Consider the following 12,843-nt stretch of genomic DNA (forward strand, 5'->3'; position numbering starts at 1 on the left):
TAAGAAGAAATAGATTTACACATTACTGCAGTATCAAACTACAGAGTTTGTTGTCTTTACCCATGAAGACATAACCCTGCGTAGATGCAGTATACATAAAGCAGTAGGCAATTTTTATTGCAGATTATTTGCACCTTTAGTTTCTCCCCTTTATAACATATCTCCTCTTTATCCCTTATTTTTGTGACGAGACACATTCTGCTGAAGACAAATACATTATATAATAGATCTCTGTAAGTAATCGAATTCTATTGTTTTAGATAGTAAAATTATACTTATATATATCATATTATTATTGCTTGGGTTTCTACCTGTTGCTGATCATTATTGTATGCATGCTGACAGAAATCTATCGTGGCAAATGTGTGACAGTAAGCAGTACAAAGCATGACCAGCAGATGTCAGCAATTCACCAAAAATGTGCAATGTTTTGTAAGAAAATGTGAGAAGTACTCTGGAAATTTGGCACAGATTCTCTGCCTTCTAGTTGTCGCCAGCACGCAGCCAATGATATTAGGGTTTTATATTTAGATTGTGATGCTGAAGGCTACCATCAGAAATTATAGTGCCCCATACTGCCAATTCTTCTGCCCCCACCTGCCCATTTTGGTTCATAAAGGTAATCTGTTAGCTTGCTTTTAGGCTATGTGCACACGTACAGGTTTTTTCACTTTTTTTGCGCTAAAACGCTATGAAAACTCATTAAAAACGCATACATTATGCATTCTATCATTTAGAATGCATTCTGCATGTTTTGTGCACATGGATGCATTTTTTCCACGAAAAAAACACATCGCGGTGAAAAAATGAGCATGTTCATTATTTTTGCGGATTTTCTGCGTTTTTCCCGCAATTCTCTGCATTTGGGAAAAAAACGCGTCACAATCGCGGTAAAATCGCGGTAAAAACACATGCGGATTTCTAGCAGAAATGTCCAGTTTTTGTCAGGAAAATTTCTGCAAGAAATCCTGACGTGTTCACATACCCTTACTCCTACTAAACTGTCATATATGCATATGTAGATGTTGGTCCAAGAGGGATAGTGCCAAGCCCGTGTATGGAGACTTAAAGGGTCAATATTGACTTTTAGGATTGCTACATCCAATTGATTGTACCAGAGTTCTCTTCTCCTCCGAAGAGACTATTGGCATATTATAAACTAGATGGTGGCCCGATTCTAATGCATCGGGTATTCTAGAATATGCATGTCCATGTAGTATGTTGCCCAGCCACGTAGTATATTGCACAGCCCACGTAGTATATTGCCCAATCACGTAGTATATTGCCCAGCCACGTGGTATATTGCCCAGCCACGTAGTATATTGCCCAGTCACGTAGTATATTGCCCAGCGACATAGTATATTGCCCAGCCACGTAGTATATTGCACAGCCCACGTAGTATATTGCCCAATCACGTAGTATATTGCCCAGCCACGTGGTATATTGCCCAGCCACGTAGTATATTGCCCAGTCACGTAGTATATTGCCCAGCCACGTAGTATATTGCCCAGCCACGTAGTATATTGCCCAGCCACGTAGTATATTGCCCAGCCACGTAGTATATTGCCCAGTGACGTAGTATATTACCCAGTGACGTAGTATATTGCCCAGCCACCTAGTATATTGCCCAGTCACGTAGTATATTGCACAGCGACATAGTATACAGCACAAACACGTAGTATATTGCCCAGCTACGTAGTATATTGCCCAGTCACGTAGTATATTGCCCAGTCACGTAGTATACAGCACAGAGCCACGTAGTATATTGCCCAGTCACGTAGTATACAACACAGAGCCACGTAGTATATTGCCCAGTCAAGTAGTATATTGCCCAGCTACGTAGTATATTGCCCAGCGACGTAGTATACAGCACAGAGCCCCGTAGTATACAGCACAGAGCCACGTAGTATATTGCCCAGTCACGTAGTATATTGCTCAGCCACGTAGTATACTGCCCAGCCACGTAATATATAGCACAGCACACAGAGTATATAACACTGCCTATGTAGTATACAGCACAGAGCCACGCGGTATCCAACACAGCCCACGTAGTATACAGCAGTGTGGGCACCATATCCCTGTTAAAAAAAATAATTAAAATAAAAAATAGTTATATACTCACCTCCTGGGATCCAGCGGAGGTCCGGCAGTACGCGCACAGCTGCCACCATCTTCCGTTCCCAGGATGCATTGCGAAATTACCCAGATGACTTAGTGGTCTCGTGAGACCGCTAAGTCTTCTGGGTAATTTCGCAATGCATTGCCGGGAACGGAAGATGGCGGCTGCCGCGAGCGGCTCAGTGGATAACGGAGGGTGAGTATAGCAGTTTTTTTTTATTATTTTCAACATTATATTTTTTTACTATTGATGCCACATAGGCAGCATCAACAGTAAAAGGTTGGGGACACACAGGGTTAATAGCGGCGGTAACGGAGTGCGTTACCCGCGGCATAACGCAGTCCGTTACTGCCAGCATTAACTCTGTGTGAGCGGTGAGTGGAGGGTAGTATGCGGGCGCCAGCCACTGACTGCGGGTAGTAAGGAGCGGCCATTTTCTTCTAGACTGTGCCCGTCACTGATTGGTCGTGGCTGTTTTGCCGCGACCAATTAGCGACTTGGATTTCCAGGACAGACAGAGGCCGCGACCAATGAATATCCGTGACAGAGAGACAGAAAGACAGACAGACAGGCAGAAAGACGGAAGTGACCCTTAGACAATTTTATAGTATATGTATTTATTCCTCTATCTGCCATGTCCAGGTAGTGTAGACAGTGTTTCTTTAAGTTTGACCTTGCAAACTAGGCTTCTGGCTGTATCCATGGGAGAAATTAATGCATTTGCTACTTTTATGTATAATTTCTCTGTGCAGGACAAATCCCTCTTAACTTTTTGGACCACTATCTTGCCATATTTTTAATATGCATCACAGTGAGCTAACACCTAACCAGTCCAAGTATTTGATATGTTTTCTCTCCCACAGTGCACCAACCCCTAGCCAGTCTAGGTATTTGATGTGTTTTCTCTCTCATAGTGAGCCAACCCCTAGCCACTCCAGGTATTTGATGTATTTTCTCTCCCACAGTGATCCAACCCCTAGCCACTCCATGTATTTGATTTATTTTCTCTCCCACAGTGACCCAACCCCTAGCCACACCAGGTATTTGATGTATTTTCTCTCTCATAGTGAGACAACCCCTAGCCACTCCAGGTATTTGATGTGTTTTCTCTCCCACAGTGACCCAACCCCTAGCCAGTCCAGGTATTTGATGTGTTTTCTCTCCCACAGTGAGCCAACCCCTAGCCAGTCCAGGTATTTGATGTGTTTTCTCTCTCATAGTGAGCCAACCCCTAGCCAGTCCAGGTATTTGATGTGTTTTCTCTCCCACAGTGAGCCAACCCCTAGCCAGTCCAGGTATTTGATGTGTTTTCTCTCTCATAGTGAGCCAACCCCTAGCCAGTCCAGGTATTTGATGTGTTTTCTCTCCCACAGTGAGCCAGCCCCTAACCACTCCAGGTATTTGATGTATTTTCTCTCCCACAGTTAGCCAACACCTAGCCAGTCCAAGTATTTGATGTGTTTTCTCTCCCACAGTGAGCCAACCCCTAGCCAGTCCAGGTATTTGATGTGTTTTCTCTCTTAGTGAGCCAACCCCTAGCCAGTCCAGGTATTTGATGTGTTTTCTCTCTCATAGTGAGCCAACCCCTAACCAGTCCAGGTATTTGATGTGTTTTCTCTCTCATAGTGAGCCAACCCCTAGCCACTCCAGGTATTTGATGTGTTTTCTCTCCAGCACACATGATACACCTATTATTAAGTCAGTTGTGCTTGATACAAAATGCAATTTGCTAATGTGTGCTCTAAAGAAGGATTGGATTCAGGGGTTGAATAATTCTAAGACCGTAGGAGTCTGTAATTTTGAGATGAATTTATAGAAAACCCTTGTTATATTAGTTGTATTGAGCTATTTAAATTGTTCTATTTGATTAGTTTATTGCAACAGCAGAACAATTAGGCTATGTGCACACGTGCGGATTTTGCTCTGGATCTGGAGCGGTTTTGACACTGCAGATTCGCAGCTGTTTTCCCTGAGTTTACAGTACCATGTAAACCTATGGAAAACAAAACCCACAACGCACATGCTGCGGAAAAAAAGGCGCGGAAACGTTTATTCTGCAACATGTCAATTCTTTGTGCGGATTCCGCAGCGGTTTACACCTGCTCCATAATAGGAATCCGCAGGTGTAAAACCGCAGGTGGAATCCGCACAAAATCCGCAAAAAATCTGCTGTAAATCTCCAGGTAAAACGCAGTGCTTTTTACCTGCGGATTTCTCAAAACAGGTGCGGAAAAGTCCGCAGAGGTTCCATCTACGTGTGCACATACCCTTTCATATTGGTAATAAACATCATTTTTATTGGGGGGGGGGGTTGAATATTTTTTATTCCAACTGTATATTTACTATGCAATGATTCTCTATATTGTAATGATGTATGAAGGTTCATATAAAAGGTTTGGATAATACGGAAATTATAATAGAGATGTGATGGAACCAGTCCATCCATGGATATCATGTTATGAAATCATTAAATATTTCATTAGTTAAAATATTTAATACAATATTATTTGCATAAATGGCAAAATCAACCTGTGCATATTATTTGTGTTTATGAGAGTGGTAGGTACATATCTTCTGTATAAAGTTATTTATGTGCCGAAATTGAATAAGCTTTTGAGCTCTGCATTTTTTTCCAGCCCTTCAGTAAATGTGGGTACTGTATTTACTAGACACTATTGCTTTTGGGCTTGTCCTTTTTTCACCCGATCCGCCACCCTTATTCAGTAGCTTTGATCAATAAGCTAAATGCAATAAGTAACCGTGGGAATATAGATATAGATCAGTCCTTGATGGTCCCTAGAACTTGATGTAACAATCTCGCTAAAAACCAATAAAAGGAGGGACTGCTAAAAGAACGTAGAAGCTGAGAAAGTTAGAAAACTGCTACAACATTACATCAAAACTGCCAGTGCATCATTATATGGAGTATGACATGAGAGCTTAGGCATGGCTGTATGAGCTGTGGTTGTGCTCCAACAAGGAGCAAGGAATAATGGTGTGGGGAAGAAGCATTATATGCACCTTTAAAGCGAACCCATTGTTAGGGCTAGCGGAACGCACCAAATAATAAGACAGATAGAGTATGGTGCGTTCGCAGCCCGGAGTCCACCGTGCAGAGATGGAACCTGCTGCCAAGTAATGATGGACTATATGGCGGTACTCATAAGTATACACACGTGGGTTAAACTTCACCCAGCGTGAAGGAAGCGATCCTGTTGCGTCACAGGACCGCGGTACTGCACATAGAGTGTGAGCAAGTAGTCAGCGAACTCAACCCCAACTAGGATTGAAGTCCGATTAGACCCTTGCTGGCACAACACTGCAACTGGGTGTGTAAGGAAACTAAATAACAATATTAAGGCACAAGAGTGCATGCGGTGCCGCACTGACGAACGCCACTAACCACCCAGGCTTGGGTAAGGAAAGCACAGAGGAAGTGCACGGCGCCGTACTGGCGGTCACAGCAACTGGACGCTGTAATGTGTGATTCGTGCTGTAGGATAAGTCGGGCGCTAGATAGCAACCATACTCCTTCCGCGAACAGACATTCAATAGGGTAGGGGTATCCAAGGACGACTTGCACTCACAACATACACACATTAACAATTGTACACTAGCGCATGGCCGTGCGGTCATGCGCAGTTTATATAGTTGCAGCACAGGAAGTGGCCACAGAAACTTTGCCCTTCCAAGACCTGCCAATTGGACCAATGGAATGTGCTGCAGGGCCTGAGCACATGACCCTCGATCTCCAACGGGAGATCTTGCCCTGGGCATGCTCAGTGTGTCCAGACAAGGACTTAGTCCCAGAGAAGTCCGCTCGCTGCTGACCAGCACTGGCTTTAATGGCAGAAGCTGAAGAAGCAGCAGTAACTCTCTGTACAGAGTGAGACTGAGCAAGACGCTGGGACCGACGTCCCTGCTGAGCAGACTCCACCGCGGCTGGATAAGAATGGGAGACCGCAGCGGAGATGGCTCGAGATTCCCCCTGTGCAGAAGCGGGAACTCGAGACCTAACACCCGTCACCAGTTTTTTCATGTCTAAACTAAGCCTAGCACTGTAATCAGCGTCTGTGCTGCATTCCAAAAAGGGGTACATAACTCCCTGACTCCCCTGTATACACCCCAAAAACCTTCTGATCTCGATCCTTCTGCTCTGACTGATGTGGATGACTCCTCCTGCGTCATGACACATGAGGCATCATCCACATCAATCAGAGCAGGAGGAGGTATGTACGCCTCAACATGAATCGGCAAGATTTACATAGAGTACGAGAGAGTTTCAAAAGGTTTTTGGGGTATATACAGAGGAAGTCATGAGGTTATATACCCCTTTAAGGAATGCAGCACAGGTGCTGATTAAGGTGCTAGTCTTAGTTCAGACATGAAAAAACTGATGACGAGTTCTCCTTAAGCGGAATCTGTCAGCAAGTTGATATTATGTAATCTGAGAGCACCATAATGTAGAAGCAGAGACCCTGATTACAGCGATGTGTCACTTACTGGGCTGTGTTTTTCTGTTTCAATACAACCAGTGTTTTAGCAGCAGGAGATTATACAGGACAACAGTCCTCATGCCTCCTAGTCCAACCACTCCCACAGCACTGATTAGCAGCTCTGTCACTATAGAATGTGCACAGAAAGCTGTGGTGTGGGCGGGTTATACTCATCTCAGCTACTGAGCTCTGTTAGATCTGCAGCAGAGAAAATTGTGATTCTATCATAACTGCTGCACTCAGTAAACCAAGTGATACATCACTGGAATAAGGATTTCTGTCATATGGTGACATATTACCTATAGGCTGTCCATTACCTGATAGTAATGAATGAAACCACAGTACCAAAAAAAAATCATAATATAATATGAATATATAGTTTTCATATTATAATGCATTGCTCTCTTGTCACTGCAAGTGAGACCCCCAGCAATTAGACAACCCTGTTAAAAATGAGAAGAATCCTTCATGGCCGGAAAGGTATACAGAATTGTCTCCTCATTGATTTGTGTAACAATGTTCGCTCAGAAATGTTGGCATAATGTTCACATGCCCTCACAGTGATATCATTTGGGTGATTTGCATGCTGGCTCCATTCCAGCTCATTTGCTTCACTTGCTCATATTTAATGCCAAAGGAAAAATTATTTTTCTATGTCACACTGAATTAACTGACCTGCTGAATGTGAATGCGAAAAGTTTCCAACTAGGAAAGTATGAAAAAAGTATGATTACTGCTATAGCTTACTATAGGCTTATTCTGGAAAATATGATGCATGAATGAGGCGCATTGGATTGCCATAATGGTAATCACAGAGTATAAGAAAAGCAGGATGGGCACTGCAGGACTATAGTTCTATATTCATATGGCAAGCCATTGCAATGTCAAATGTCATTTTAATATACAAAATAAAAAACTAATGCCATTTAATGATGCAAGTAACAGATGTTTGCTGGGCTTATTCCGTCATCAGTTTTTTCATGTATTGAGATAAAAGGATTGCGCGTCATCAGTGACATCCAAATTTCATCAGAGCCTGGTCCGATTTCCAACTGCTTTTCTCATTTGTGAAAGAAATAAAAGTTCCCCACCTTCTCCTATGTAACATTCCAAAAAATTGTGCTCAGATGGCATCCGGGGCTGTCTGATTTTGTCATGGACCCATGGACTTGCATTGTCATCATTCATCCAACACTCAGATCAATATAGGACATGTCTCTGTGATTTTATATGGACCACTTGGCCCCACAGACTATCATAGGTACAAGTGGTAATAGTGATGAATTCCGTACGTGAAAAACTGATGTGTGAATATGCCCTAGGTGGACCTCTGGCCTTAGAGCTTTCATTGGCACTTCCAAGATTATATATATATATATCTATATATATATATATATATATATATATATTGTGGGGATACGCTACCTGAGTGTGTTGGGGGACACTCGCTTGGCATAGGACTCAAGCACTCAGGCACGGTATCTGACATAAATCTGGTTTATTAAACTTCATAAACCACATGACATACAGTCTATTTCATTATGTCCATGAACTGATCACTACCACCAGTCTGTTCATGTAGCAGATAAACTTCTCTGCTGTATATTATAATCCCCTTGTTCGGGGTTACCTTAGAGGAGTTCCACTCCTCTCGCTGACTTCACATCAGTTCCAGGTCCTCAACACAGACCATCCAAGTCTACGGTCTCTAGGTGCTTCCAGGATGACTCCACTCCCAGGAGTTTCCCACACCGACCGTCCAAGACCTACAGCACACAGGCCACTCTGCAGTGTCCAGCCAGGACACATGGAAGTCTGTCCCCACTTGCAGGCTCCCAAACACTCACTCCATGTGCTACAGCTACACACACCTACTTTTCATAGGTGTAACCACACCCAGGTACCTGTCACATGGCCAGTCAGGTGAGCGTGACATCACCACAGGTCCTTCAACACAAAACCAACTTACGTGTTCAGTCACGCCTCTTTGGGTGGGTTTGTAGGTGACTAGACCCACCCATCTCTTCAATCACCTGGAAGCCTTCCCAATGTAAACAAATCCGTTAGAAGTAGATGTGTTTGAGCAAAACATACCCAGGCTTCCATCACAGGGCCACCCACCTCTGTGATACATACCGCCCATTAATCACACTATCAGTCATTGTTTCATCACAGGCACGCCTCCAAGTGCATCTTGAAGTGCACACACAGCGCCCCCTGGCTGCAACCTTGGTCACTGCACCACAATATATATATTCTCTATAACATACACAACATATTTATTTGTTAATATGTCTCCAATGGTGACATCACAACTACAATCATCACTCCTGCTACCAATCACTAGTGTGACAGGGTCACTAGCGCTGTATGTGAGGGGAGATATGTGTTGCGAAGATTGCTTTTAGTGATGAGCGAGTACTCTCGTTGCTCGGGTTTTCCCAAGCATGCTCGGGTGACCTCCGAGTATTTGTAACTGCTCAGAGATTTAGTTTTCATTGCCTCAGATTAATGATTTACAGCTGCTAGCCAGCCTGAGTACGTGTGGGAATTCCCTAGCAACCAGCCAACCCCCACAGGTACTCAGGCAGGCTAGCAGCCGTAAGTCATTCAGCTGAGTCAACAAAAACGAAATCTCCGAGCAGTTACAAATACTCAGAGACCACCCGGGGGTGCTCGGGAAAACCCGAGCATCGAGTACACTCGCTCATCACTAATTGTTTTCTTCTGTGATGTGAAACCCATGTTTCTGCCCAGCATGCGATGTGCTGAAGGAGATAACCAGCCATTACAAGAGTCCAGTGGGTGAGACGCCTACTCACCATATCTCCACCTCAAGAGTGTGCCTGGGAAGTTGTGCAGAATCAACAGCCGCTGTTTTTTTTCCTCTCTGTGTTGTGTGTTTGGAGAGGAATGTCTCCAGACGTGGCTCCAGGAGAAGCGGAAGATATATGGTGGTGTGAGGGGTGTTTTGCCGTTTATTTTGTTGAACACTGGCATGGTGGCACGTGACTTACCTAAGAAGCGTTCCTGTGTCAGCCCCTCACACTAGGATCAGTAGCGATGTCATGTAATGACTTGCTGCAGAGGCCTCACGTTACCACTGCAGCCGTATCAGCAGCGGAGAGGCAGTGCTGGGGTGGCCGAGGTGAGAATAATTTAATTTGTTATTTTTAGCAAGAAGATGTCTCAGAAATATTAAAAAAAAATCCTAGAAAATCCAATTAAAATTAACCCCTGGATGCTAGTTACAAAGTTTACTATCAGAATTGTCTTTACGTTAAAAATACCTTGTTATGTAAATGTACGCTCCTCCTAGCAGCATGGAAATGATGACTACTGGGATGAAGATTGCCAGTGCCATGTTCCCTCCTTCGAAGGATGTTTCTGCAGCTGCTTCTGCCACTAGAAAAGATACGAAATATGCATTTTCAACATCTATTTACCAAGCATAGACAGATTTAAACTTAAATTTCCATTGAACTATTTGAAGCAACCAATTTCTCATTATTACACATAATTTATGGACATATACGGACTGATTTCATGTCAATAGCACCTTTAGAAATAGATTTACTTAGAAAATTGGTGATGTGTTCAATATTTCATTAATTATTTAATTATGAATTGTTTGTTAATCTCTTCTGCAGAAGCTAGCCTGACTTACTGGGCTGCTTAGTGTAGTTTTGATAAAATCACAGTTTTATCAGCAGGAGATTATCACAAGAACACTAGTATATCTGCTGTCAGGTAGTCCCCCATATTCATGTTCTCTGTATAACCCCGCCCCCATCACTGATTAGCAGCTTTCTGTGTACACTGCTCATGGGCAGAAAGCTGCCAATCAGTGATGTTGGCTGGGGTCGTTATACAAAGCTCAGCGTTCAGAGAACTGGTAGATCTGCAGCAGATGAAGCAGTGATTGCATTAAAATTACAACAAGCAGCCCAAGATGTCACTAGAATCAGGATCTCTGCCTCTGCATTATCCTACTCTCAGATGGAGTAGCAAAAACCTGGCACTAGGGTGTCTTCCCCGGTGGGGTGCACTTATATAGTGCTGGGCAGCCCACCTAATCTAATAGTATGTCTGTCACTAATAGTCTGTAAGCCTGATGCTGTGTACTACATGTGTGTGATCAGCGTCCTGTATGAACCTTTTTTGTGTGCAATTTAAAAAATAGGCAAACATCCTCTCCATGAACCGGTAGGTTGTCTCATCTTTTTTTTTTTTAACCTGTGTTTCTTCCACCTTTATCAACGGGGTTTATTGTATCCTCATAGTGCATTAGTTTCTGTGACCTGGGCAGGTAAATACTGTTGCCCTTTTTATGTTAATTATCACTAGAAGACAAGTAAAACCGCCACCAGGTAGTCAAGCATATTCACGAGCTCTGTCTAACCCCACCCCTGCCATTGATTGGCAGCTTTCTGCATACACTGTACATGGGCAGATAGCTGTCAATCAGTGGTGTGGGCGGGGTTACACAGAGCTCAGCATTCAGAGCACTGTTAGATCTGCAGAAGATAAAACAGTAATGGCATCAAAATTCCAGCAAGCAGCCCAGTAAGTGACACATCACTGGAATCAGGGTTTCTGTCCCAACATTATCCTACTCTCATATGGAATAGGAATAACCTGGCACAAGGGTGTCAGTCCGGTAGGGGGCACTTAGATAGCGCTGGGCAGCCTGCCTAATCTAATAGTATGGGCGGCACTATTAAGCTGTAAGCCAGATACCGTGAATTACCTGTGTGTGACCAGCGCCCTATTCAAACTTTCTTGTGTGCATTTTTAATACTAAGCAATCACCGCCTCCATGAATTGGTAGGTTGCGAGTGGTTGTCTCATCAGTACACCTTTGTTTTGCACCTTTGTTATCCTGCTCTCGTATGGAGTAGCAACAGCCTGGTGATAAATTCCTTCTAAACTAATTGGGCTGGATTATGATATGGGAAATATATTTAAAAAGGTTCAGAATTAATTTCATGCAGAGTATCATGGTTACTTCTTATTTATAACACAATTTTTTAGTACTTATGTCAAAACTTAAAAATGAGAAAGGACCTTTTGGCATAAATTACGACATACACAACTCAACATAGAAATTGCAGAACCAAGAAGGAAAACGTGTAGAATTATGAAAATCCCAGGACTAATAGACATGTTGATAGACAACACCAGGCTGCATGTTGCTCATGTTACTGTCAGCAGGCTGCATGGCGTAAATGTGCTACCGTAATGCAAAATACTGCGACACTCACTGTGAATATTGTGGTATGTTGCGGTATTACTTGAAGGAACATCAAGAGCACCACTTTTTTCTAGCTACAAGTGCCGACCAGAAATGTTGACTGGCATAACGGTAGGCAAATGCAGAGTGAGCTGCCAGCAGTGGATCTTGATGATTTGTGTACTCAACTGCAGTGCAGTCAGTGTGGCAGATCATTCATCATCATCACTCAGACAGCCATTAAAACTGAGCAATTTTCTGGTTTTTTTTTTTACTTCTTACTTCTTTCTTTTCCTCTTCCAAGAGCCCAAACTTTTTTTTTTTATTATTCTGTCCATATAGCCATAAGAGGGCTTGATTTTTGTGGGACAAGTTGTGCTTTTGAATGAATCTATTCATTTTTTCATGTGATGCACTGGAAAGTGAGAAAAAATTCCAAGTGAATTGAAAAACTCTCAAGCCCTCATATGGCTATATGGACAGAATGATAAAAAAAAAAGTTTGGGCTCTTGGAAGAGGAAAAGAAAAAAGTAAAAAGTAAAAAAAAACAAACAGAAAATTGCTCAGTTTTAATGGCTGTCTGAGTGATGAGTGATCTGCCACACTGACTGCACTGCAGTTGAGTACACAAATCATCAAGATCCACTGCTGGCAGCTCACTCTGCATTTGCCTACCGTTATGCCAGTTAACATTTCTGATCGGCACTTGTAGCTAGAAAAAAGTGGTGCTCTTGATGTTCCTTCAAGTAATACCGCAACATACCACAATATTCACAGTGAGTGTCGCAGTATTTTGCATTACGGTAGCACATTTACGCCATGCAGCCTGCTGACAGTAACATGAGCAACATGCAGCCTGGTGTTGTCTATCAACATGTCTATTAGTCCTGGGATTTTCATAATTCTACACGTTTTCCTTCTTGGTTCTGCAATTACTATGTTGAGTTGTGTAATTTATGCCAAAGATCCTTTCTCATTTTTAAGTTTTGACATAA

At 42.9% G+C, this 12,843-nt stretch overlaps 1 protein-coding gene across 1 annotated transcript in view; it reads right to left on the bottom strand.

Annotated features, from left to right (window-relative positions):
- The window catches only part of SEZ6L (seizure related 6 homolog like), a 781,385-nt gene that overhangs the window by 43,361 nt on the left and 725,181 nt on the right, over positions 1-12,843 (bottom strand). The window contains exon 16 of the mRNA XM_069759107.1: positions 9,906-10,020. Coding sequence (XP_069615208.1) covers positions 9,906-10,020 — 115 coding nt within the window. The remainder of the gene's footprint in view (positions 1-9,905; positions 10,021-12,843) is intronic.

The sequence above is a fragment of the Ranitomeya imitator genome, chromosome 1, assembly GCF_032444005.1.
Source record: "Ranitomeya imitator isolate aRanImi1 chromosome 1, aRanImi1.pri, whole genome shotgun sequence".
In the NCBI taxonomy this organism is placed as follows: domain Eukaryota; kingdom Metazoa; phylum Chordata; class Amphibia; order Anura; family Dendrobatidae; genus Ranitomeya; species Ranitomeya imitator.